Here is a 26,751-nt window from a genome sequence, read left to right on the forward strand (position 1 = left end):
GTATTTGCAGCTTTGTGAATGAGAGAGATAGATAGAGAGAGAGAAAGAGTGGAAAAAAAAGAAAAAATGTGAAAAAAATGTGTGTGCGTCTGTATGTGTGTGTGTGTGTGTGTGTGTGTATACCTTGTAGTTTGGAGTAACCCTCCGGCAGTCCCAAAACCTAACACAGAGCATTCTGGGAGAAAAAAGAAAACTCAAGCCTGAAAGATGATCAAAAGGAAATGTGATCAAAAGAGAGATGGAGCCAGAGAGATAGAGAGAGATGCTGAAGGAGAGAGTGAGTGGGAAAGAAAAAAAGGAAGAAAATAAAAGGTTTACCTGCTTCTGCTGAGTTGGCGAAAGCGGTGGCTGACAGAATAGAAAGTGTTATTCTAACGTCGATAAGAGTAAGTGAACATCTTATGGGAAATTAGAGATAGTGTCGACTCTGGTTCTTAAAAAGATCTGCTAGAATTTCAGAAATGTTTATATTTTATTTGAAATCTGAAACTAAAGGTTTTGAATTAGCAGAGAATAAGTGTGAATTTCTGTTAGCATAGTCAGATCTACAATATGGGCAATTAGCGTTTTTGCTTTACGCACCAAAAACTGTTAAGTCTGTCTCCAGTAACAAATATGCACCACTAAATATGCCTTCATCTGCATTGTGATCAACGTTAGTGAACTGTTTGATTAAGCTCACACTCGTTGTAGATTTTTGGAATCCACTGAGGAATGTAAGAGTGGCTCAAGTATTCATACCCCTTGATTTTTTTCACATTTTGTCACCTTACAATCCCCCCCCCCCCCTATCAATACTTAGTAGAGACACCTTTTGCTGCAATTTCAGCTGCAAGTCTTTTGGGGTATATATCCTCCATCTTTTGCATCTAAAGACTGATAATTTTGCCCATTCTTCTTTGTAAAATACACTGCCTGGCCAAAAAAAAGTCTTAACCTTTTTTCAATTTTAAAAAAAGGTTTAGGTTCAGCAAAAGTATGTGCTGAAAGAATGAGGTCAGCTGACTACCTGAATATACTGGATATAGACCAGATTATTCCATCAATGATTTTTTTCTTCCCTGATGGAACGGCCATATTCCAAGATAACAATACCAGGTTTCATGGGGCTGGAATTGTGAAAGAGTGATTCAGTGAGCATGAGATCATCATTTTCACACATGGATTGTTCACCACAGAGTTCAAACCTCAACCTCATTGAGAATCTTTGGGATGTGCTGGATGGAGAAAACTTTGTTCAGAGGTCAGACTCTACCATCATCAATGCAGATCTTGGTGAAAAATTAATGAAACACTGGATTGTAATAAATGTTGTGACATTGCAGAAGCTTATTGAAACAATGCCACAGTGAATACGTGCAGCAATTAAAGCTATAGGCGATCCAACTAAATATTAGAGTGTTTGACCTGTTTTTTTTTTGGGCCAGGCAGTGTGGCACAATCTCAGCCAGGTTGGATGGAGAGCGTCTGTAAACAGCTATTTCCATGTCTTGCCACAGAAGCTCAATTGGATTTAGGTCAGGACTTTGACTGGGCCATTCTAACACATGAATATTCATTGATATAAACCATTCAACTGTAGCTCTGGCTGTATGTTTAAGGTCATTGTCTTGCTTTAAGGTAAATCTCCTATCTACTCTCATATCTTTTGCAGCCTTCAGCAAGTTTTCATTCTGGATTGCTCAGTATTTATCTCCATCCATCTTCCCATCAACCAATTTCCCTGTCCCTGCTGGAAAAAAGCATGCCCACAGCATGATGCTGCCACCACCATGTTTTACAGTAGGGATGGTGTGTTCAAGGTGATGAGCAGTGTTACTTTTCTGCCACATATAGCGCTTTGCATTTTAGGCAAAAGTTTAACTTTGGTCTCATCTGACCAAATGTGAACACCTTGTTCCACATGTTTGTGTTCCAGGCCTCCGTGGCCACACCCCTTTTCCCAGGATAATACAATAGCTTGGGAAAAAAGTGTCCAACTGATGGAAAATGTAAAAAAGGTTGTATTGGCTAGGGTGGCTCTTTCTATGATTTATTTGCATGAGTGCAAGATAACCAACAATAAAATTCATCCGGTTCTTTCTGCTGTGCCAATCTTCAAGTTGAAGACTGCTTTTATATAAATAGAAAAACAAACTGTGTTTAGTGAAAACAGAGGCAAAAGGAAGCAGAATTTGCCACATTAGTAATAGAAAAAGGACATACTCTACTTTGATCACAGCAAAATCAGATTACAGATTACAAAAAGATTAATAATAATCATCATAAAAAGTCGTTTTCTTTTTTATAAAAGAAGATAATTCCATCAAGCAATGTGCTGTTTTTACAAACTCATATAGACTGAGTTGGAATTGGATTTGAAGTGGATTTGTCATCCCTCATGCCCCCATTTCAATCAGCCAACAGAGAACAAGTCACTCCAGAACCAGAGCAAATCAATCCAGTGTCTGAAGCCGTCAGGCCCATACCAGAGAGTGGTGAGGAACTCTGGGAGACAGAAGGAGAAAAAGAGAAGGAGGGCAGAAAAGAGACAGAGATAGAAGGTATGAATAATAGAGCTATTTAGCTCTAGTTAGCATATAGTAGTAGTTTAGTAACCCTCTGGATCATTGGAACATTGGAACATTGCTTAGCTGGAATATGTTTCTCCTATAGACCCCACAAGAAAATACCTGTAGATCTGCAAACCATACAATGTCAAACATTATCGGTTAGGTAGATATTCTATATCTGATTCCATAGAAATGTTTTCATTCCATAGAAATTTGGAAAATCTTTTCTGGCAGCTTCAATTTACTGTTGTGATCTGTAGCATCAGAGGAAAAGGAAAGAGAACGAAAAGAAGACACAGAAGACAAAGGATGGGGAGAGAAAGAAAGAGAAAAAGCAGAAGATGCTGAAAAAGAAGAAGCAGAGAGCAACATATGGTCAGAACAAGTGGATGGGTTTAAAAGAAAAATATCTTCTGAAAGCGAAGAAATTGAAAGTCTTTCCAAAAGAAATGATGAAAAAAGGAGATCTGAAAACAACGAGAGAGGCAGACTTTCAGAAAAACAAGATGAAAGAGAGTGGAAAGAAACACCATTAGAAAGAGAGGAAATAGAGAGATCCCCTGAAAAGGAAGGTACAGAAAGTATGTCAGAAAAAGAAGAAAGGTCCTCTGAAAACGAGTGGGAGGAAAGAACCTCAGAAAGAGAGAGATTCCCTGAAAAGGGGCCTTCAGAAAGAGAAGAAGGATGGAAGATATATTTAGAAAGAGAGGAGAGGGAACCAGAGGAAGACACAGAAGAGAAAAAAAAGGGACAGACAGGAAGAGAAAAAGGAGAAGAGGCTGAAGAAGACAGAGAAGAGGAAGAAGAAGGAGCAGAGAGCAAGAGGTGGTCAGAAGTAGTGGAGGAGTTTAAAAGAGAAAGATCATCTGAAAAAGAGAGGAAGGAAAAAAACTCAGAAAGAGAAGAGCGAGAAAAATCTTCAAAAAGAGAAGAAGAACAAGAGAGAGTAGAACCTTCAGAAACAGAAGATGAATTTGAGAGATCATCTAAAAAAGAAGAGAGAGAAAGAGAGAGATCTGAAGAAAAAGAGGAAAGAGGAAGACCTTCAGAAAGAGAGAGATCTTCAGAAAAAGAGGAAAGAGGAAGTCCTTCAGAAAGAGAAGAAGAAAGAGAGAGATCTTTAGAAAAAGAGGAAAGAGGAAGTCCTTCAGAAAGAGAAGAAGAAAGAGAGAGATCTGAAGAAAAAGCGGAAAGAGGAAGACCTCCAGAAAGAGAAGAAGAAAGAGAGAGATCTTCAGAAAAAGAGGAAAGAGGAAGTCCTTCAGAAAGAGAAGAAGAAAGAGAGAGATCTTCAGAAAAAGCGGAAAGAGGAAGACCATCAGAAAGAGAAGAAACAAGAGTAAGGCCTTCTGAATTAGAGAAGAGGGTGAAACCTTCAGAAAGAGAGGAAAAAGAAAGATTTTTAGAGAGAGAAGAGGAAAAGGAGAGATATTTAGAAAGAGAAAAAGAAATATCTGAAAATGAGGAGAGAGGAAGACCTTCAGAAAGAGAAGAAGAAAGAGAGAGATCTAAAGAAAGAGGGGAGAGAGGAATGCTGTCAGAAAGAGAAAAATCTTTGGAAAAAGAGGAGAGAGAAAAACCTTCAAAAAGAAAAGAAGAAAGAGAGAGATCTGAAAAAGAGGAGAGAGGAAGACCTTCAGAAAGAGAGGAGAGAGGAAGACCTTCAGAAAGAGAAGAAGAAACAGAGAGATCTGAAAAAGAGGAGAGAGGAAGACCTTCAGAAAGAGAAGAAGAAAGAGAGGAGAGAGGAAGACCTTTAGAAAGAGAAGAAGAAAGAGAGGAGAGAGGAAGACCTTTAGAAAGAGAAGAAGAAAGAGAGAAATCTGAAAGAGAAGAGAGAATGAGAGCTTTAGAAAGAGAAGAAGAAAGAGAGGGGAGAGGAAGACATTCTGGAAGAAAGGAAGAAAGAGAGAGATCTGAAAAAGAAGAGAGAGGAAGACATTCTGGAAGAAAGGAAGAAAGAGAGAGTTCTGAAAAAGAGGAGAGAGCAAAACCTTCAGAAAGAGAAGAAAAAAAAGAGGAGAGAGGAAGACCTTCAGAAAGAGAAGAAGAAAGAGAGGAGAGAAGAAAACCTTCAGAAAGAGAAGAAGAAAGAGAGGAGAGAGGAAGACCTTCAGAAAGAGAAGAAGAAAGAGAGAGATCTGAAAGAGAGGAGAGAAAGACCCCTTCAGATAGAAAAGAAGAAATAGAGAGATCTTCAGAAAGAGAGGAGAGAGGAAGACATTCTGGGAGAAAGGAAGAAAGAGAGAAATCTGAAAAAGAGGAGAGAGAAAGACCTTCAGAAAGAGAAGAAGAAAAAGAGAGATCTGAAAAAGAGGAGAGAGAAAAACCTTCAGAAAGAGAAGAAGAAAGAGAGATATCTAAAAAAGCGGAGAGAGAAAGACCTTCAGCAAGAGAAGAAGAAAGAGAGAAAAGAGGAAGACATTCAGGAAGAAAGGAAGAAAGAGAGAGATCTGAAAACGAGGAGAGAGAAAGACCTTCAGAAAGAGAAGAAAAAAGAGAGGGGAGAGGAAGACCTTCAGAAAGAGAAGAAGAAAGAGAGGAGAGAGGAAGACCTTCAGAAAAAGAAGAAAAAGGAGAGGAGAGAGGAAGACCTTCAGAAAAAGAAGAAAAAAGAGAGGAGAGAGGAAGACCTTCAGAAAGAGAAGAAGAAAGAGAGGAGAGAGGAAGACCTTCAGAAAGAGAAGAAGAAAGAGAGGAGAGAGGAAGACCTTCAGAAAAAGAAGAAAAAGGAGAGGAGAGAGGAAGACCTTCAGAAAAAGAAGAAAAAAGAGAGGAGAGAACAAGACCTTCAGAAAGAGAAGAAGAAAGAGAGGAGAGAGGAAGACCTTCAGAAAGAGAAGAAGAAAGAGAGGAGAGAGGAAGACCTTCAGAAAAAGAAGAAGAAAGAGAGGAGAGAGGAAGACATTCAGAAAGAGAAGAAGAAAGAGAGGAGAGAGGAAGACCTTCAGAAAGAGAAGAAGAAATAGAGGAAAGAGTACGACCTTTAGAAAGAGAAGAAGAAAGACCTTCAGAAGTGGAAAAAGAAGGAGAGAGGTCTGAAGAAAGAGAGGAGAGAAGACCTTCAGAAAGAAAAGAAGAAAGAGAGAGGTCTGAAAGAGATGAGAGAGGAAGCCCGTCAGAACGAGAAGAAGAAGAAAAAGGGAGATCCTCTGAAAGACAAGAGATAGAGACAACCTCAAAAAAAGTAGAGCGTAAGGAATCACCTGAAAGAGAAGGAAGAGGACACGGGGGACATGGAGGACATGGAGGACATGGAGGAGGAAAACATGGTGGAGTATCCTCAGAAAAAGGAGGGAGAGGTCACTCCTCAGAGAGGCCTGAAGAGAGAGCTAAAAACGAGCGAGAAACAGAAAAGTACACAAAAAATAAGGAAGAGAAAGAAAAACCCTCAGAAAAGGAGCGAGAAAAAGAGCATGGAATGAGACGGCACTCTGAGAGAGGGGAAGAAAGAGAGAGGTCTTTTGAGAAAGAAAGTTCTCATGTAAGAGAGGAAAAAGAGAACCGCTTTGAAACAGAATGGGAGAAGACAGACAAAATAGAAGACAAAGACCATGAAAATAAGAAAGGTAACCTGAAGCTAGGTAGATGCAGAGTGCATTGTGGGTAGTGTAGTACACTGATGCACATTATAATAGGTAGTCAAATCTAGCTGTAGTGTCTGAAAATAGCCACCAATGGCAAATTCTGGTAATGATGTCACAGCAGTGCTGATTGTAGGCCAGTTAAACATTAGATCATTTTACACATTTTAAAGAACTGTTTGCTTTTACTTCATTCACTGATAATGTGAAGTGCAGCCATCTTGGATTCTGAATTCAGGTTTGGTGAGACCTGTTCCACCTCTCACCTTTTTTCCAAGTAGGAAGTCGGAAGTCCTTCTTTTGGTAGTGTTCCATTTGACATTTCCTACTTGGAAATTCAGAGATCCAGGTTCAAATAGAATGCAGCATCAGTTTTTTTGGATTGGAGAGCTCTACTACACCTTCAGAAGAAGAGCGAGACCTTCTGAAACCTTCTGAAAGTGGCACGACAGAAAAGGAAGAACTTCAGAAAGTTAGAGTAGAGAAGAGGGATATTCTAAAAGAGAGGAAATGATAGAAAGAACTTTAAAATTTGAGAGAAGAGAATATAAGAAAGATCTTCTAAAAGAGAGGAAATCAGAGAAAGAACTAGAAATTAAGAGGAGAGAAGAGATATTCTAAAAGAGAGGAAATGAGTGGAAGAACTTTAAAATATGAGAGAAGAAAAGGTGAGAAATTGAGAGGAGAGAAGAGAGAACTTCGGAAAGAGAGAAAATGAGAGAAATAACTTCAGAAATTGAGAGAAAAGAAGAGAGATCTGAAAGAGAGGAATCAGAGGAAGAACTTTAAAAATTGATAGGAGAGAAGAGAGATCTTTAAAAGAGGAAATCAGGAAGAACTTTAGGAATTGAGAGAAGAGATCTTCTGAAAGAGGAAATCAGAGGAAGAACTTCAGAATGAGGAGAAGAAAAAAATGGATCCTCTGATAGAAAGGAAAAAAGAAAAAGAAACGTTTTGAAAGAAAGGACAGCATAAGACCTTCGGAACAAGAATAAGAGAGAAGTCTTTGAAAAGAGAGAACAGGGTACAATCTTCAGAAAAGAAGCGGAAAGAGAGGGATCTTACGGAAGAGAAGAGAGAATCAGTTGGAAAAAAAAATGCTGAGAAGGGAATGTACTAATTGGACCTGAATTTGCTGTTTCTGAAAATAGTTCAATCACCTATAGATTCAAGTCTAATTCCTCAATAAACGATTAGCTTAGCTTGTTACTAGCATGTTCGTGCTTGGTACCTTGCTGTAGCTAACTTGCTTCTGCAGGTGTGTGTGTGCTCGTTTAGGGAGAAGGGAATCCTTCCTCCAGAAACAGGTGTCCAGTTAAAATGATGAGACGTGTTTGAAGCTCCCTCCCTGCTAGCGCTCATTTATTAGTTGAAGGTTGACATGCTTTAGTGAATCCTTTTCCTGAACAGAGTTGTGTGTGTGCTAAAGGAAGTGTGTGAAATTGAATAATTTTCTCTCTAAAGCTCTGTTGAAGTTTCTGCTGTCTGGAGGACCTCAGCCTATGAGGCTAAAGGGCATCATATATGATGACTTTAAAGGTGAGGGGAAAATGATGCGTAGATTTCAGCTTACTCGTAGTGGATGGATGATAAGAAAGGTGTATGCTTAGATCTTAGTCTTCTACTAACAGTAGATTGTTTTTTTAAATGTACTTCAAATGGTTAAATGTAAGCTGCACTGTTTGCTGTGAATAGTAATGTTTGTTAGCAATGCTGTGTTGCTGTTCTAATAGCTACTCAAAGAAAGATGCACTCTCGAGAGGGGTAACAGGTTAGCGGTGATAAAAGTTCTTTATTCTCTTTCCTCCACAAGACAATTTTTCAATATATAAGACAAAAAAAAACAAGACAAATTCTATAGAAATGACTGATGGAGTCAAGCCAAACCTATCCCAAACTGCACACACTGTGAGGAGCTCAGTCTTCTTCTTGTGGACATTGAAGCCATCTTATTGTGGGTGAATGGATGGATAGATTGATGGATGGATGGATGAATCTTAGCCTGCTCATTGTAGTGAAGGGATTCATGCATGGGTGGGTGGATGCATGGACAGACAGATTGTAGTCTTCTCATTGTGGATCCATGGATGGATGAATGGTTGGATTATAGTCATTTTAGAGTAGGTCATAGTCTTTTCATAGTTTCGGGAAGAATGGATGGATTAGGAAGAACAGCCTTTTCTTAGTGGATAAACGTATTTAAACATGGATTAATAGATGGACGTATGCATGGGTATATCACTTTAATTAGTAGTAAAAAGTAAAAGTGAAAGTGTAAATGTTACACCTGTTTGATATTTAGTATCTCCACATGGACAATAGCTACACACAGGAAGCTCTGATCCCTCACAGGAAAGTTCAGCTAGAGAGAGAAACGTTTATATTCATCTTTCACATGTTCTTTTCATTTTTTTCTCTGACTTTCACTGATTCCTAACTCCTGCATGGTCAAAGGTAAGTTTACATGTGTTTATATGTAGATGCAAGTTAGTGTGTAGAGTTTGCTTATAGGAGATAGAAGTGTGTGTGTGTGTGTGTGTGTTGAAAGGTGACAGCATGTGTGTGAGCATGAGTGTTTAGTAATTGGTCATTTATATTTCATTGCCTTTCCTGTTAGTGTATGCTGAGATAGGCCCTTTACCAAGTCCTCCTTCTAGAACAGCGCATTAATATTTTACCCACCCCACACACACACACACACACACACAAAAGCAACTAAGCAGTTCTGAGGATTAAACTTGATTATGCTCTAACCTCATTTAGCTGCCAGAATGAGTTTTTGGTAAATCTCAGGAGCTCTCAAATGTAAACACTAGAGCTGTACAATATTGACCAAAATATGGGTAATATAATTTTACAATGATGAAAACACTCATTTCATCTGCAGTTCTTAAGAATACATTTCCCATAATGCCACTCCTTCTCAGGTCAGTCACATGCTCTCCATCAACCAACCATGGGCAGTTTATGCATCTATTATCAGAAGAATACTGATTTAGTTTCTCTTTTAATTTAGCTATTTGCAAAGTATTGCCAACACTTTTCTTAGAAAGAAAGTGAAGTAAGTGACCCAATCCCGGCCTTGTTTTTCACCCAAAACTGAGTTTGTTTAACTAGTGTCTAGAAGCTTAGTTGGACATTTAACTCGGTCTTCATACTAGGCTACATACGTCTGCTATGTTCTTGTTGGAGTGTGGGCGTGACATGCAAGTGTGATGGGTCTCATATAAACCAATAGGATGTCAGAGTGGTATTTATACTTTTTATTCAACCACAATCAAATTCAGTCGATCAGGCTCTAGATTACATTTTTTTAACTAAGATTTTTTTTTTTTTTTTTTTTAATGTAGAGAGTAGAAAGTTCAGACATTCAATGTGACATTGTTTCTATAAGATTCTGCAATGTCACAAGATTTATTTCAATCCAGAGTTGCATTAATTTTTCACCAAGATCTTGCAGCAGCATTGATGATGGTAAAGTCTGACCGCTGCACCAAGCCTTCTCCAGCACATCCCAAAGATTCTCAATGAGGTTAAGATCTGGACTCTGTGGTGAACAATCCATGTGTGAAAATGATGATCTTATGCTTCCTGAATCACTCTTTCACAATTCCAGCTCCATGAAACCTGGAATTATTATCTTGGAATATGTCCGTGCCATCAGGAAAAAAAATCCATTGATAGATTAACCTGGTCTATATTCAGTATATTCAGGTAGTCAGCTGACCTCATTCTTTTAGCACTTTACCCTCCTAGTGTTGGGGCATTGCTAGTGGTAAAGAAGTCTTAATTATTGGGTTGGGTAATTAGCCTTCTACACTGGAAAGAAAATAGGATAAAATTAGAAATCAATGATATATAAAATAAAATAAAAACAAGAGTTTTCAGGTCACAGAGGAAGATCAGTAGGAAAAAGCAGAGACGTTTGGGGTTAGTTCCTCTGTCACATATTGTCTGTTTCTCAGCATCCATTTGGCAAGCTCTTGGTGAACTCTTGCCCCACAGTGTGCAGCCACTCGGCACAAGTACAGGGAGAGTGCCACAACACCGGCAATCTCTTTCTCTCTGTCTCTCTCTCTCTCTCTGTCTCTCATCCATACACACTCACCTTCTACACACACTTAATGCCATCTGCTTCTCTTTGCCTGGCCTGTTTCTAAATCGACCTGTCTCTGCCCCCGGGGGGCTCCAGCGGGGGCTAAACGAAAGTGACTCCCTTTCAGGCCGAGTCAATACGGCCGCTGCAATTAGAGATTCAGTATGATCAGCTGATTCACATTTGCGAATCGGGGAGCCATCGATTCACTTAGCGGTTCACTTAGCAGTCCTCATCAAAGAGCATGAGAGAACACACCGGGAGCAGGAGAGAGAGAGACAGAGAGAAAGACAAAACGTGAGAGAGAGAGAGAGAGAGAGAGAGAGAGAGTGAGAGGTGCGCTTTTCAATAAAGAGTGAAAGCTGCTTTCATCATGTTCCCAAAAAAGCTGAAACACACATTTCAAATAGGTGAGACTCTTTACTGACTGAGTGAAATAATGCTCTGTCAGCATCCGCACACATCTGACAACACTGAGAGTTAGGCAGAGAGGGAGTGAGGTAAGGAGAGTGAGTGTGGACATCATCCTGGGCTCAATGAAAAGCTTTTTGTAATCACATTTCTCTAGAACTCATCACCGTCTCTACTTTCATTTGTGACTCAATCATGTTTTTACTGTGATTTGATCTGAATAGTGCTTCCTCGCTGTGAGAAAAAAAAGTGTATCTCTATTTGTGCTCTTTTACACTTTTTTAACAGTTTACATTTTGTCATTACGTCAGAATGTCATAGTGATTGTCATAGTTTTATCACAGCACATATTGACCAGTTTAAAAGGACAACTGCATTTTTATCTAAACTTTATCTAAAGCGACTTTTTTACTGCATTACTGTGAATTGAAGATACTGTTTTTCCAAAAAAATTTCAAGTAAAAAGGTGCAAAATACATTTTATTTTGTGGCTTTAATTTTGTAAACCTTTTACATTTTTAAAACACTGCTGTACTGGTTAAAAAAATAAAAAGATAAAACACAAAAAATAATAAAAAGAAACATTTTAGCATGCAAAGAACTGTATAATCTGGCAGAATTAAAACAAGTGATGAGTTTCACCAAATGGAATTAGCCAAATAGTGAACCAAGCTACACAAATAGCTAGCTAGCTAATGTCACCAGATAATAGAATTTACTTTGTTATTAATTTAAATTAATGTATTATGCTTACTAAGTTAGATGTACTCTCTGATGTCTCTCTCTCTCAGTGCAGTGTAGCTAGCGTTAGCTAGGTTAGCAAAGCATTACCGTAGAATGGTGGCAGGGAGCCAATAAATATTAAGTTTATTAATACATTCTACTTGACTGAACTGTAAGAAATATAAAAGCCACTTTTTCAAGCTGGGTAAACTTTTCTACATCTTTACACACAGACATACTTAATGTCTGTCATGCTGAGCATTAGCACTCTGAGGTAACTGATGACTAGCATAGCCCACATCTGCTAAGATAAACTATTGTGACTTTCTCTGAACATTTCTGCTAGACATTTTGTAGCATTCTGCATCTATATATAGTTATGGAGAATATAAAGATTAATTATGCATGAAAATTAAAACAACTGTAAAAAACATTCTTGTTTAAACTGCTGAAAAAAAATAGCTCTAAAATTACAGTATAGTGATTCATAGAAAAATATATAGTACAGTAAATAATGATTTGCAGATAATATGCTGTAAACAGCTTCTACAGCAGGATTTTTTTATTATACAGTAGTAAGACAGAAATTTGTTACAATGTATGCGCAAATAAAAATAGATGTACATATTAGAATTTTAAAATTTAATACGTTTTTTTCTTTCCCTTTACAGTTGACATTTCCTGATACAACATTTTTGCATTTGTATTTTACAAATTTAAATTACAATTTAAATTTAATTTACAAATGAATCAATTTAAATTGTATTTACAAATTAAATGTAATTAATTTAACTCATCTTGATCTGAATAGTATTCACAGTAGGCCTCGAATTGATGACTATTTTCTGTCACACTTTGTTTTAGGGATGTATTTTTAAATGTTCAGCTTTTTAAATGTATATTTGCAATTGTTGTTGTTGTTTTTTTTTTTTAAAGCAAATATGAATTAATTTAATTCATGCAATGGTAAAAAATATGTCCTGTGTTTGGTATTTGGCGAAATTTGCATTTAGTTTGGTTTCGGCTTCAAGCTAAAATGTTAATTTTGGTGCTCTTCTACTTGATTTGAATACTGTTTGCAGTCAGCCTTGACTTGATCTAAAAAGTTTTTACAGTTTACAGCGCCTTTATTTGGATAGTATTTACAGGTGTTTTTTGATCCTGATGACATTTATAATCATCCTTGTGCTGAGTAGCTGTATCTGTATCCTAAATTCGCTTTGTATAAATTTGCATGTTTAGCCTTTTTAGCTGTTTTGTAAAGCTTAGGTCACACTAATGACAAAAATCTAATTTTTTGTGTCTCTATATAAACTTGACCTTTCTCCCTTTTGAATCTGGCTATGAGTTGATCTTGCCCTTTTTAGGCTGTTCTCCTGAACTTGACTTGTCACAATCTAGTAAACTACAGCTGTTGAAACCTCTACAATTCCAACCCACACATGCATGACAATCCCATCTCTTTCAAGCCTGAAACTCTTCCTTTTATTTTTCACACTCTCCTCTTCTACTGCGTTAATATGGTTCCTATAGTATTAGTTTTAACCTGTGTTTTTTCTTTCCCTCTCTCTCAGACTGTGAGTGTTATGGCCATTCCAACCGCTGCAGCTACATTGACTACCTGAACATTGTCACATGTGTGAGCTGCAAACACAACACCCGTGGCCAGAACTGCCAGCACTGTCGCATGGGCTACTACAAGAACGCCTCTGCAGAGCTTGACGATGAGAGCGTGTGTGTCGGTAAGCACCGTGCCTGTATCTGTATGTGTTTGTAAAGGGGTACTACCCACAGAGACACCAGCATCCTGGTACTGGTGATAGAAGTAGAGTTAGAAATCTTTGTCCAAACCTGATGGGACTGAGGCTGTACTCAGAAATTCCATTTGGGTTCTCAGTGGTACTTAGCATCATGACTTTGCTCTGCAGGTCTCTTTGTTTTTAGCAAACATGGGAGGAGTTTGACAGAGGAGAGAGGCGGAGTGGCCTACTACTTTCTGGCTTACAGAGTGAGAACCGTGCCTCCAGAATTTCAATCGAGTTGCACAAGGCAAGGATACCAGGAATACGAATATTCTGGGCTCCGGTATTACAGCACACAAACTGTATAACGGGGGCCTTGAATGTTTGATTCTGTTGAATTTTCACTGCGATGTGTTTTGCTGGTGAATAAGAAATCAAGTAAATGATTATCATGCCTCAGGGAAGAGAAGGAAAAGAGGCAGGAAAGGGAGGGGGGAGTGTGTGTGTGTGTGCGAAAGAGAGAGTGCTGGAGCACATTAAAGAGAGTCTGTTTCTGGTTTGTGAACTATGCAGACGAGTGACAAGCAAAGCCAACTGTCAGCACGGTGCCTCAAAGAGATCTTCTGGCCATGTAAGAACACCAGCCTGGAAAATCCCTCCCAACTGTAGCAAAACAGAGGACAAAAAAAACATGACTGGAAAGAAAGGCAGTTGAAAGCCAAGTAGCCTGAGATAAAAAAAGAAAAGAGAAGGAGAGCTAGGAAAGGCAGCACACAAGAAGGAAACATAGGGGGAAGCACAGAGTTCAAATGGCGATGTACTCAATTCGCAGAAGCACAGAAACTTTGAACTACAGCCTCCGTCCATTGGATTTGGAGGAAGAGCTCAGGTGGTAAAGGAAAACTCTTGGCTTAGCTGGCAGAAACAGGACAGTCTTCAGTTCCAGGCCCTGGGCACCACTCACCTGGCACAGTTCCGGAGCTCCACAGAGAGCCATTTGGCTCCATCAGAGCGCACACAAACAGAACAGACGGTAACAGACGAGGGCACAAAGATACTGTTCACGTTCGCTTTGAGCCTGGGGTCATGCATTATTACCGAAACAATCTCATCTCTCTCTCTCTCTCTCTCTCTCTCTCTCTATATATATATATATATATATATATATATATATATATATATGCATATTTTCTTTAATTATGATTGCTTTAACAGTGTAAAAATAATAAGTACAGTGGTATGAAAATGCTTAAAGGACAAAATTAGGACGGCTGTTATTTCTGCAAAAGGGGTGCCCAAATGTATGTATTGCCTAATTTTGTTTAAAGAAATTATTGCGCACTTTTTGTAAATCCCATAAACTTCAAATAACTTCTTAAGTATCCCTGTGTTTGTCTGCTATATGATGTATTTAACTGAAATTGCTGATCCGAACAACCAATGATTTTTAAAGGAAAATGAGGAAACCTTTTTCATACCACAGTAAACATTTGGGCACCTTGCATGGTTGGTACTTATTAACACTCTTATTTGCAACCATCACAGCTTGTAAACACTTTTTGTAGAATCTAATAAGGCTTTAGATCTAGTTTGGGGGATTTTCACCCATTCATTCCGCTAAAACATTTAGTTTTGTAAAGAGTCGTCTTGCTGCACTACTCTTTCGAGGTTGAACTACAGATGTTTGTGATGGAACTGTAAGGACCAAAGTAAAACCTACATCATGTGCCTCTTGTGGTAGCATTGTGGATTTTTAGTTATGTCAGGGTCATTAAGTGTGCTAAATCGCGTTGAAGGTCTTTTGTTCTAAATCTAAGGTTTGTATTAATGTTAATATTAAGGATGGGAAACAGCCTTGTTGTGTTGTGTGAATCTTATATTGAATATCAGCTAAATGATCTGGTACAGGTATTAGATAATTATGTGGCTCCACACAACTGAAAAAGATGGATTGGTGTATTACTAATCATTAACACTGTATATCACCACTGTAAGTTCGTCTTCTGCTTCCATCCTATTTGAAGCTCTTGTCCTGAAATGTGTTCCCATGAATGTGCAAAATCTGTTTTTCCTATTTTTCTCTCATGTTGAGAAACACAATGCTGGTTTCTAATATTGCCGAGGGTAAGGACAAACATGTAAGAGCTCCTTAAAAAAGCTCACCTGAATAAGATGAATAGCAAAGGTTCTCCAGCTGGTCCTCAGAGACCCTCCTGAAGGTCAGGAATTTTGCTCTATCCATAAGCATCTGGAATCTTTGGAGGTCCCTTAGGACTGGTGTGAGTACTGCAGAATCGCAGAACTGCAGTTTGAAGCATCTTAGTCTATCCAGCAATTATTAGCTCAGGATTTTTAGATTTGTTAATTCTGAAGTAAAGTCCTAGAGCTGAAAGTGAAAGGTATTAGCTACAGAAAAGAAGTATACTAGTTTCAGTAATAGTCAAATGAACGAATAAAACCCTATGACAAGGGTGGACAGGGTGCACATGGAATTTGTGGACATGTTTAGATAAACTAAAAAGAAAATATACTTTTTAGAAAATGTAGTGTTTTATTTAACCACTTAGAAAAATGAATAAATTTAACCAGGCAGAACGGCAGACATGGAAAACCTCACTTTGGCTACGTTCACATTACAATCTGATTTTTTACTCAGATCAGATTTGGTTATCTTGACGGTTCACATTCACAAATGTAAGTGAGCTGTATCTGTGTGTAATGTGAACGAATCTGATCCTCACATGCGCACATAGATACATGTAAAAACGTCGCCTTCTGCACCAACAACAAAAAAACGTCATATTTGAGAGACGACTCATAGCTTTAGAAAGGTGAAATTGATTATTTAGCAACTCATATGTGGAGCATATTTTGCTGGAGTGGAGAGTAAACAGTAAATACATGTTTAGGTAGAGGAGGTGAAAAAAGGCCAGGCGGTTTGCTTTTGCTGTTTTTGCAGATATAGCTGCACAGCTGCACCAAGAGATTTGTGGGTACGAGAGAGAAGCACGTAGCACATGCATAAAAGCAAAAAGAAGCATGAATTCTGATTTGACCGTTACGTTCATGTCCCATGACTGTGGATTGGATACGTATCTGATTTAGGACCTCATATGAAAGTGACGCAAATCTCACCTTCATACAGCCATGAAAAAATCTGATCTGGCCCAATTTTGCAAAAAATCATATTTGAGTCACTTCAGCCTGGTAACGTGAACGTAGCCTTTTTTATATTTGTAATAACGTGTTAATTCAGAGGTTTTGACTCATGTTTGCATGTAACGTAATGTAAAATTTTAAAAAGTATGCTGCAGACACATAGGAAATATTATATAATGACTCTAATGTATTATTTTTCTTTTTATCTATTCCTCCCTTTAGAGTGTGGCTGTAACCAGATGGGCTCCCTCCATGACCGGTGTAACGGCACTGGATTCTGCCAGTGTAAAGACGGCACCACAGGGACTAAGTGCGACGAGTGTTTTCCTGGTTACTACTGGAAACAGGGCTGCTACCGTAAGTAGGCCACACACACACACAGACATACAACTTTAAATACATGATACGGCCAAATGTTTGAGGCCACCCTTCTAATGAATGTATTGAGCTATTTAAATTTTTTTGCACCTATTACTGACACTGTTCTGCCAATAGAATAATGGCCTCGGCATACTTCCAGCGAAACGAATTTCGTGAGCATTGCACGAAGTCATGCACGCTTTCGCGAGCTCTTGATCTGGCATACTTTCTGCGGCTTTGCTTTGTCTTTCTCGTATGCTCCACAACCGCAGCTGGTGCTGTGACATTAGTAAAGTTAAGTTTCATGACTACCGGAAAACTATCACCCATCGCGCTCTGTCTAGACAAGCTCCGGTATGTATCTCTCAATGAAGAATCATAAAGGTGATGGTAACACTGTGCCTGCTCAGCGAGCCTCTCTTTAAAAATGTCCATTTTTGTTTTCTTGGCACGCCTCTTTTTTGACGACCAATCACAGGCGTTGTCGAGTTGTGTGTTCGGCCGCGGAGTTCGCCCAGCTTCCATGTGCACGACACAGTGAATGAAGCCCCTGCGCGACTTCTGTTGCTGTTCGTTTTCTCCGCAACTACGTCACATTGTTCGTTGAAGCCACGCGAACGTCGTCTCCGCATGAAGTATGTCGAGGCCTTAAGCCTCTCTGGTGCAGACAAATATAAGCATATTGGCACCATGCCTAATGGCATGGGTTAGAAGGGTATAAATCCCCAAGCACTGAGCTGTGGAGCAGTGGAACTGTGTTCTTTGGAATGATGGAGCTCCATCCAGTACTTTTGAGATGAATTTGGGAGTTGAGGATGACCTTTCTATTGCTCTTATAGCTCAATACAATCAAATCCTCACATAAATGCTTCATAATCTAGTAGAAAGTCTTTTCTGGACAGCAGGATAAACTCTTTTTTTACTAAATACATGATCCAGGTACTTCATCCAGCACTGTTTAAAACTATGAATAGAAAAGTTTGAACTTTTGCTGACTTTCACTTTTTGCTACTTATAATGTAAAACTGCAATGCAACCACTCATTTCAATGTTAATAGAAAAGTGAAAATCCACAATATGTAACGTCTATCCTCGCAACAAACAGAAGCGTGCAGCCCAGGAAGCCTTTATTTATGAGTTACTTTGTTTGTAGGTTAATGATCACATTTGTACCTGATTCCCCAGCTGCTTAGAAAACCTTATCTTTGCATTTTCATTGTGATTCATCTTCAAAATGAAACAGGCTGCAAGCCAGAGCTACTAACAGTGGGGCAAAGAAAAGAGAGGGTTCCTGTGTGGATTCTCATATGAAGTGCTATAGAATCAAAGCGTTTAATTCAGCCGTTTTTACATACTGCTAGATACAGGCCAGAGAGATATTCTTTTATAGAGTCTATTCTCTATTGTTTTCTGCACTGCTGATTCATGTTTCACCGCTTTTTCTCAGTTAGTTATCAGCCAGTTTCCTTATTATACACAGTACTCCCATGTTCTGTACAGAACTCATATCTGCTCTGTAAATACTGTAAATAATGTTCTGTCATTTATATCAACTAAGTTCAGTTCAATAAATACCTACCTACTGTATCTGACAGGTCTGTGGGAAGCTGGGAAGCCCCACCCCTTATTCTTACTACCGTATTTTGTGCACTGTAAGTCGCACCGGATTATAAGGTGCACTGTCAATAAACTTCCATTTTCTGGTCTATTTTCTATTTTATTTACATGAGGCGAGCTGGATTATAAGGTGCATTATACAAAATAATAAGGAACAGGTTTGTCGCCATGTTTTCCTCCTAAGTCAGCAGGTTTCTCCGCTGGGTGGCTAAGCTAAATTAAAAAAACTGTAATTCTTAAAAAAAACTTTCTTTTTAAGTAAAACGAGTGCTGGATGTTAATCTACACAGATTTCTCTTCTGAAAACGGTTTATTTGGGTAATTAAAGCGCTTCTGTTTATTTACAGCAAGCTTAGATGTCCAGATTTCCACTAAGGCTAGCCCAACAGTGTTCCGTAAGCCAGGGTGATATTGTGTTGAATGCTAGCTAGTGGTTCATCCTACGTAGCTTGTTTAAACATGATAAACACAAAGGCTACAGCCTGATAATACTCACCTCTGAATGCCGAAAGAGCTAACTAGCGCTGCAATGCTAATAGCCAAGGTTAGCAGCAGGCTACAGGCTGATAATACCTACCTCTAAGCAGCAAAAGAGCTAGCGCTTAGCGCAGTTAGCGGCTAATATTAATACTGCTCCAGTCTCAAGTCTCGCTGCTGGAGAACAAAACTGGAACTCCTTTATAGCGCTGTACTAAAGTGGAGTGGCTTTACTGCTCTTTACAACCTGACTGGTAAATTTCATACATAAGATACAAATTCATTTTTACCCTCAGGGATCAATTAAATATCTATCTATCTATCTATCTATCTATCTATCCATCCATCCATCCATCCATCCATCCATCCATCTAAGATGCACCAGATTATAAGGCGCACTGATTTTGGGAGTATTATTTCAAACGAAAGATACAGGTTAAGATAAAGGTTAACAGGAACAATAAATGATTACCATTTTAGACTGCTATGGGCAATATTTATTAAGCTACACATACAGAAGTAGTGCATAACGCATGTGTGACACAACATGCCAGGTGTCTCAGCATGAAAGTTGTAGAGTTTCCTAATGGTGTTCTGTGATAAACCATCCCATTCAGCGTAAATACTCTCACAAAGTTCCTGCAGATTTTGTGATAGGACTGGACTGCTAATAGCCTGTCCAATAGCATCCCACCATTTTTTAATTTATTTTTTAAATTAATTTAATAATTTAAATCATTTAATAATTATTCTTTTTTTTCCCTTTCTTTTTGAAGAAGTGCGTTTGGGAATGCAGCAGTGAGGCGACATTGCTAATACCCAGCGGTCCAGCGCTACTTCCGTCTCTTACTGCCTTGTTTTGGTAGACATTGGTGCTAACTCCACTTATGTTAGGCACACGTTCTTGGATCTACAGTAAACCTGTCAGCTTGTTTGTCCTCATAGGATCCTGCTGGTGTCTCCACAACGTCAGTACTATTGTCTAGCTTTTATGTCAATCCCCACAAGAAGAGCCCCACATGCAGGTGTACACACACAGGCTTATATAGACACACACACACACTCACACTTTCCAGTGTCATCGTTCACCTGCGTGAGGCAGTTTGAGGTCAGCTGAAAGCAGCACCTGCTCTTGTTAGCGGTGGTAGCATGCAGAGCCTCTTTAGGGTTTTTAATGGTGTTGGGTTTGTGTGTTAAATGTGGCAGGCGGAGTGTCCTGCTGCCGGCTGGACATCCCACCCCCGCCCCAACTCCCAAAACCGCTGACTCACAGAACACACACACAAACACACACACACACACACACACACAGAGCTGCAAATTGAGTGACCATGCACAAAGTGACTCATCAGGTATGGTGAGTAGTGTATAGCTGCAGGCATTGCTCTCAGTTTGCCACAAAAAAAGTTGAGGAGAGTCAAGGACTAACTCCAGGACTCCCTGGAAATTTAAATAACTGTACAAATGTTGCACTCCAGAGTGTGTCTGTTATAAATGTGTATAAATGTGTATATGTAAAAAAAAGTGCTCCAGTTTTAGTTCCTTATCAGCTGAAAATATGTTTAGTTTGTGTGGCTGATTCAAATCTAAATATATTATCTTATAAGGCATATTCCGTCGAAACTGTGCCATTTCTGTCCCCAGGAATCTACATGTATAAATGTGCTCACAAAATAACTTTAAAATACATTTTACTATTAAGCAAAATATCTTGTACATTGATCTAAATGCAAAAGTAAGATATGTAAATATATATATTAGGACACTGAAAAATAGCATTTGTTGCCCGTGCCCACTGTCTAACTTTTAACTTTAACATAAAATATAATTATTAAATTCCTTAAAAAATGCTATTTTTTCTACATATTTCTTTCCATACTGAATCCACAATATTTAAGTTAAAATACAAATTTTAGTTGTGACCCTTGGTTTTACTCAGTCCTGGTACCGTAACACATTACCCCATCTGAAAAATCTGGCACATTCTACAAGTCACATCTACAACAGGAAGTTACATCAGTTGGTTCTGAAGATCATGTAAAATCCAAAATTCATGTTTCCTCATTTGTTTTTCTGTAGACTTGCTCTTATTGTAACTTTGACTGAGGAGGTTAATCTCAACACTCTATCCTGTTACCTAAATTTATTAATTCTGTACTAAAACAGAATTCAGTGGAATGGCCCTTATATTATCTTATATCTAATTATATGTCTTCTGATATGATACACTCATCCCTCCTGGGAGGGCGGTGTGATTGGGTCTCTGATACAGTGAACATCGCATTTACATCTCTCTCTCTCTCTCTCTCTCTCTGTCTTTGTGTGTTTTAGAGAACGTGTGTGATGAAGAGCTGCAGATGTGTCAGAACGGCGGCACGTGCTTTCAGAACCAGCGCTGCATCTGCCCGCCTGACTATAAAGGCGTCCTGTGCCAGCACTCGCGCTGCGAAGGTGGGAAGAAGTGCAGCCACGGCGGCAGCCCCCCTACTGCGACCGTGACGAGCCTCGCTCTGCTGCAGCTGAGCCTCCTGACCACGCTACTGCTGACCACCGCACCCTGACACTCCCTCCGTCCTCCTTACACACCTAAACAAACATACACACACCCACACACACCCACAGGGGCGTAGAGCTGAGGACCTCACCCCAACACGGGAGCTCACGTGACTGATTGCTGCTGTGGGAGACAGATGAAATGACAGACAAACAAACAAACAAACTAAGTAACTAACAAAAGAACTCGTCATGAGACATTTTGTTGTTGTTTTTTAAATCACAAAGGAAAATCATACCAAAAAATATATTTAACACACAAAACAAACACACCCACTGCACCAGTGAGTACGGACGCTTTGCGGGAAGGGGCGGAGTTACAGCAGCTTCACTTCCTGCGCCGCCACCCCTTGACCTCAACCTACAGCCAGCGCTGCACCTTTCTGCACTTCCGATTGGCTGAGTACTGAGGAAGCGAGGAAGAGTCTGGAAACACAGGTGCTGTTTTCACAGTACAGAGACGAGCTTCGCCCTCACGAGGTCACAGAGCTCTGCTGCTGTTGTTTTTTTTTTTGTCTGTTTTTGTTTATTTTTTGATATTACAATATGAATATGTTAAAATATAATAAGCTCAAGGAAAAGACAAAAAAGAGGAAGAGAAAAGGTAAAAGGTTACAAATCAGTAAATATTAATGATGTAACTTTGATAAAGTATGACTTTAGGCACCACAGTTAGAGAGAGGCACACAGTATATTAAGAACACTCACACTGTAACTGAGCCAATTTACGAAACAGGTGCCATTTTTACATTTGCAATTTGGGCATTATTAGGGTACAAAAAAGGCATTAATTAAAAAAAAAAAGTTGAAAAAAAAATAAATAGTATGTTTTACATACAAAAGGAACTCTCTTATATAATTCTAAAAATTATGAAGGCTTATTTCGGCTGTTATGTTGGTCGACACCGATATTACGATAACGATGGTCATGTACAAATAAGAAAAGATCAAAAATAGTACACTGTCATAAATCATGTTAACAAGGACATTTGATTTAACAGCTTTTAGCTTTGAAAAAAAAATGCTTTTGGAGCATTTCTTGTGCTTTAATGCATCTCATCAGTCATCAGTGGACACAAATGGCACCCGGTTCATAGACTGACTGAATTACGGGGGTACAGAAAAAAAAAGCCAGTACACTCAACGTCCTACAATTTTTTGGTAGAGATGATTATTTTTGTTCAGATTTACAGTTCTATAGTTAAAGGGGGGGTTGTATTACACTGTGGCTGTACAGTGAACTTTACAGCACTCTAGCGTCTGCCGTAGTAGAGCAACTATAAGAGTTTTATCACAGAGGAAATGTCTATTGCACTGTAAACTTTGCAGATTTTGAGATATTACAGATAATTATTCTATTAAACAAAGAGAGGAGCAGGTTTATGGACACAGATTATATTTAAGAAAGAAAAAAGAGAATATAATAAGGGTTTATTTACCCCCCCCTGCCTAAAATATACCAGGCTTATTGCAGCAATGGATGCTCAACGAGACAGTAATGTAAATGTTACAGAAATGCAATATTTATTATTATGACCCGACTGTTTCAGGACCTTGCTGTACACCAGAAGCATTAGGAGATGCAACGGCTGAGATTTTACCACACTGTAAACTTTACAGTAAATGTGACTGTTAACATGGACCTTGTGTGTGTGTGTGTTTGTGTGTGTTATTGACTCTTTTGTTTGTGGTTTTATTATTATAAAGAAGAACAGGCTAAAAAAGAACACATAAAAGATTCCCATGTTTAGTCCTGTTGATCTACTGCCCTGAACAGTAAAAAGACTACTTAGAATTAGGGTTTGAATAAGGTTAAGACTAGGTTTAGGTTAGAATGGTTAGGTTTAGGATTGGGCCTTGGGTTGGGGTCATGGCTATGGTTGGGGTCAAGGTTGTGGCTAGGTTTGGGGTAAGTATTGGTTAATCATTCACACTTAATACTCACTCTACCATCTTAAAGCTTAGACTGGGCCCAGGGCAACAGATCACTAGGTCTCTCTGTGCTCTCTCGCACTCTGGCTGCTGATGGCAAGCAGCATGATACAGGATTCAAACCAGTCATCCTTGGATCATAGTGACAGCAGGGTTCAATTCTCTGGCTGGGAAAGCACAATTCAGCAAGAGTAGTTATAGTTTTCCTTTGTGTATGTGTGTGTGTGTGTGCGTGTATAGGCTGAATACAGAATATGAACTAGGTTTAGTGAAACCCAGAAAATGCTCTATTCACTTTAGACACACTGAGTTTAATAAGCTCTTTCATAAAACTACACTCCAGAGAATGTAGTAAGCAGGACACGAGAGGAAAACCTAAATAATGGCAAGAAAAGAGCCACATATAAGAGGAAGGAGCTCTGGACCTGCACAGTCAGCAAGTTTATGAATAGAAACAGTAATGAGGGTTGAATGGGGGCGGGCTAGTAGGAGACATTTTAAAAAGTGCTATGTCACAGTGACAGAGATACACGCCAGCTGAGTCCACCTGGAGAAATCTAAAAGCACATCAATGGATAAGTGCATATTTAATAGTAAGGATGTCCCCGATCCGATCCTGTTACTCCACATATTCACTATAGACTCTACTGTACGCATGCCGGTGAGAATGTCTTTAAAATTTTAAAAAGGGACAACTGAGAAGTTATTTTTTTTCTACATTGCCAGTATCAGATCAGGACTCGGTTTTAGCAGACACTAAAAATCTAATTACTAAATTAAATAACAATGCAAGCATGAAGATAGAGCAGCAGAAGTGGACTTTTTTTAACATGATCATACGAACCTCTTGCATTTAGAGTGATGGACTGAATTTATTCTATCCTTAAACTTTATCATCCTTACCAACAGAAATGCAATGCAATATTCTATTTTTATATTTACACTAAATGCATTTTTTTTAACTGTAGTAGTTAGCTCTTTCCCCATTCAGAGGTGAGTATTATCGGCCTGTAATCTGCTGCTGAAATTGGGCAGCATTTGCCACTAACTGCAGCTAGACTTGGTGGAAATCTGTAAATCTAAGCTTACTGTAAACAAATGGAAGCCCTTTACTCACCCAAATAAACAGTTTTCAGGAGAGAAATCTATGTAGATTAACATCCAGCGCTCGTTTGACTTTAAAAGATTTTTTAAAATGTGTATTACAGTTTTGTATACTTAACTTAGTTAAGTAAGCTTAGCTGAATTGTAATTCCGAGGATTTAGTGAAGTTTTAGAGAAAAATTTCAACAAAATAAATATATATATATATATTTTTTAAATTTGCTGTTGCTGAATTAGAAGGGGGGCCTCACAGCAAGATGGCCTGGGTTCGATTCCCGGCTGGGGTGACCCGGGACCTTCTGTGTGGAGTTTGCACGTTCTCCCTGTGTCTGCATGGGTTTACGCTGGGTGCTCCGGTTTCCTCCCACAGTCTAAAGACGGCACATTCAGGCTAATTGGATGTCGGATAAAATATCCCCTAGGTGTGAGTGAATGTGTCTGTGTGTCTGTCTCCCCTGCGATGGATTGGCATCCAGGGTGTATTCTGCCTTCCGCCCGATGCCTGCTGGGATAGGCTCCAGCTCCCCCCTCCCCATGACCCGGATAAAGCAGTGGACGACAGTGAGTGAGTGAATTAGAAGGAAAACATGGCAATACCCCTGTTCCTTACTAGTGTCGCATAAGGCACCTTATAATCCAGTGTGCCTTATAATCTGGTGCGCTTTATAGTGCGAAAATAATGACGAGAACTGAAAATAAATACTACTGAATAACAGCAAACTCAAGGTGTCTTGTTTAAGTTCAACGCTGAGTCAATAATCAATAGATGAATAGCATCTCAGGCCCTGATGGTCGCTCACTTCAGAATGCCCATGCTGTCCACTATCAAAAGTGCCTACAGTGGGCAATACCTGGTTAAAGTAAAGAGGACAAAATGAGACACTGACACAAGCTGAATACACCATTACTGGTGCTAGGATGTAGTATGGAAATAGGACAAGGCTTCTGCGGGGAAACTCAGAGTCTGTGCATTCATGTAGATGTTGAATTAACATATGGCACCTGCAGAACATTACTATGGACCAGGTACACCTTTTTTATGGCAACAGGATTCCTCAACAGCGGCGGCCTCTTTAAGCATCTGCCTTACTGTTATTATAACTAACAAATCATTCAGGAATGGTTTAAGAAACATGGTGAATAAGGTACTGCCCTGGTCTTTCACACTACAACACAATTCCATCAAGCATCAGCGGGATGTGCTGAAACAACACCTTTGATCCATAGAAGCTCCACTAAAAGATCTGCTGGACCATCTTCAGGCCAGATATCACAAGGACCACCTTCAGAGATCTTGTAAATTTTATGTCACAGTGGGTCTGAGAGGCCACACAGACGACCGTGTGCATTCGAGACAGGTGGTCATAAAGCTGTGGTTCATCAATGTACTCATAGTTCACCACAGCTTACATTAGTATTTACCTTACATTAGATCATAGAGAGGAGAACTGACTTACCATTGAGCTTCTCAGGCCTCGCAATCCATTTCCTGTTATAAACATGTCTGATCAACATTACCACACTCTAAGGATGTTTTTTACACCTATTGTCCACATCTCTGGCCCGGTCCGGTTGATGAGTTCGTTTACTTGGGACATTTTCTTTGTGGGCAGACTCCCCTTTTGAACCTGTGCAGTGCTGCATGTACATATTTAAAATGACAAAAAAAAAAAAAAAAAAAAAAACATTTTAGCATACCTCATTTATTAGTTTGATCCTGTATGGTCAAATTATTTCATTTTCTTAAACAAATGTTATACAGTGTTACAGGTTCCAAAAAAAATTGTGGAAAGAAAGGTAAAAAAAATAAAATAAGGATTCCATTTCATTAAAAAGAGCTACAGCATTGGAGAACCTTATCCAACCTCCAGCACTACAGCAGGAAGGTGACCAATGCTCCACCCTAAACAACTCAATCAAACAAACACATATAAAACACAACTCACAGCCCACACCCCACACACACACACACAAAAATGAACATAAATCACACCCTCCCAAACTCAGCGCTCCACAATCGATGTTTCCAGATAGAAGAGATCAGAGAAGAGAGTTATAAAAATTAATAATAATAATAAAATACCCAAATCAAAAAACATACTGAAACATATGAAGTACAGTTTAGGTCAGTATAGTATAAATTTACTGGCACATCTAGTCCTGAGTAATTATTTAGATGTTTAGTCATAGAGTGGAGTAACAGCAGCCTCTGGTGGTTGTTTACTGTTTTACCATCAAAAATACCATATTTTTCCAGCCTGTTACTGAGATTTTACTGCTCAGTTTCCACAAGTTGCAACAGAGGTGAAGGAAAAACGAGAAAGAGCATCAGTACAACATTTAACTTTGTGTCAAACATTATATATATATTTACTGCATCGCCACTGAGGAGCAGTGTACATTAAAACTGATACCATGACAATACCAGGATTGTTTCTAGT

General features: G+C 39.0%; 1 protein-coding gene across 2 annotated transcripts in view; it reads left to right on the forward strand.

Moving 5' to 3' along the window:
- The window catches only part of ntng2b (netrin g2b), a 103,226-nt gene extending 80,310 nt beyond the window's left edge, over window positions 1-22,916 (forward strand). Inside the window, exons 8-15 of one of the 2 annotated variants that reach the window (XM_049466593.1) lie at window positions 2,400-2,543; window positions 2,813-3,811; window positions 3,869-5,302; window positions 5,342-6,121; window positions 7,601-7,675; window positions 12,941-13,108; window positions 16,490-16,624; window positions 21,053-22,916. In XM_049466593.1, coding sequence (XP_049322550.1) covers window positions 2,400-2,543; window positions 2,813-3,811; window positions 3,869-5,302; window positions 5,342-6,121; window positions 7,601-7,675; window positions 12,941-13,108; window positions 16,490-16,624; window positions 21,053-21,282 — 3,965 coding nt within the window. In that variant the 3' untranslated portion in view covers window positions 21,283-22,916. Of the gene's footprint in view, window positions 1-2,399; window positions 2,544-2,812; window positions 5,303-5,341; window positions 6,122-7,600; window positions 7,676-12,940; window positions 13,109-16,489; window positions 16,625-21,052 lie in introns of both variants that reach the window. The other variant, XM_049466594.1, reaches the window with a different exon arrangement.
- Window positions 22,917-26,751: the final 3,835 nt, after the last annotated feature.

Source organism: Astyanax mexicanus, chromosome 17, assembly GCF_023375975.1.
Source record: "Astyanax mexicanus isolate ESR-SI-001 chromosome 17, AstMex3_surface, whole genome shotgun sequence".
Taxonomy (NCBI): domain Eukaryota; kingdom Metazoa; phylum Chordata; class Actinopteri; order Characiformes; family Acestrorhamphidae; genus Astyanax; species Astyanax mexicanus.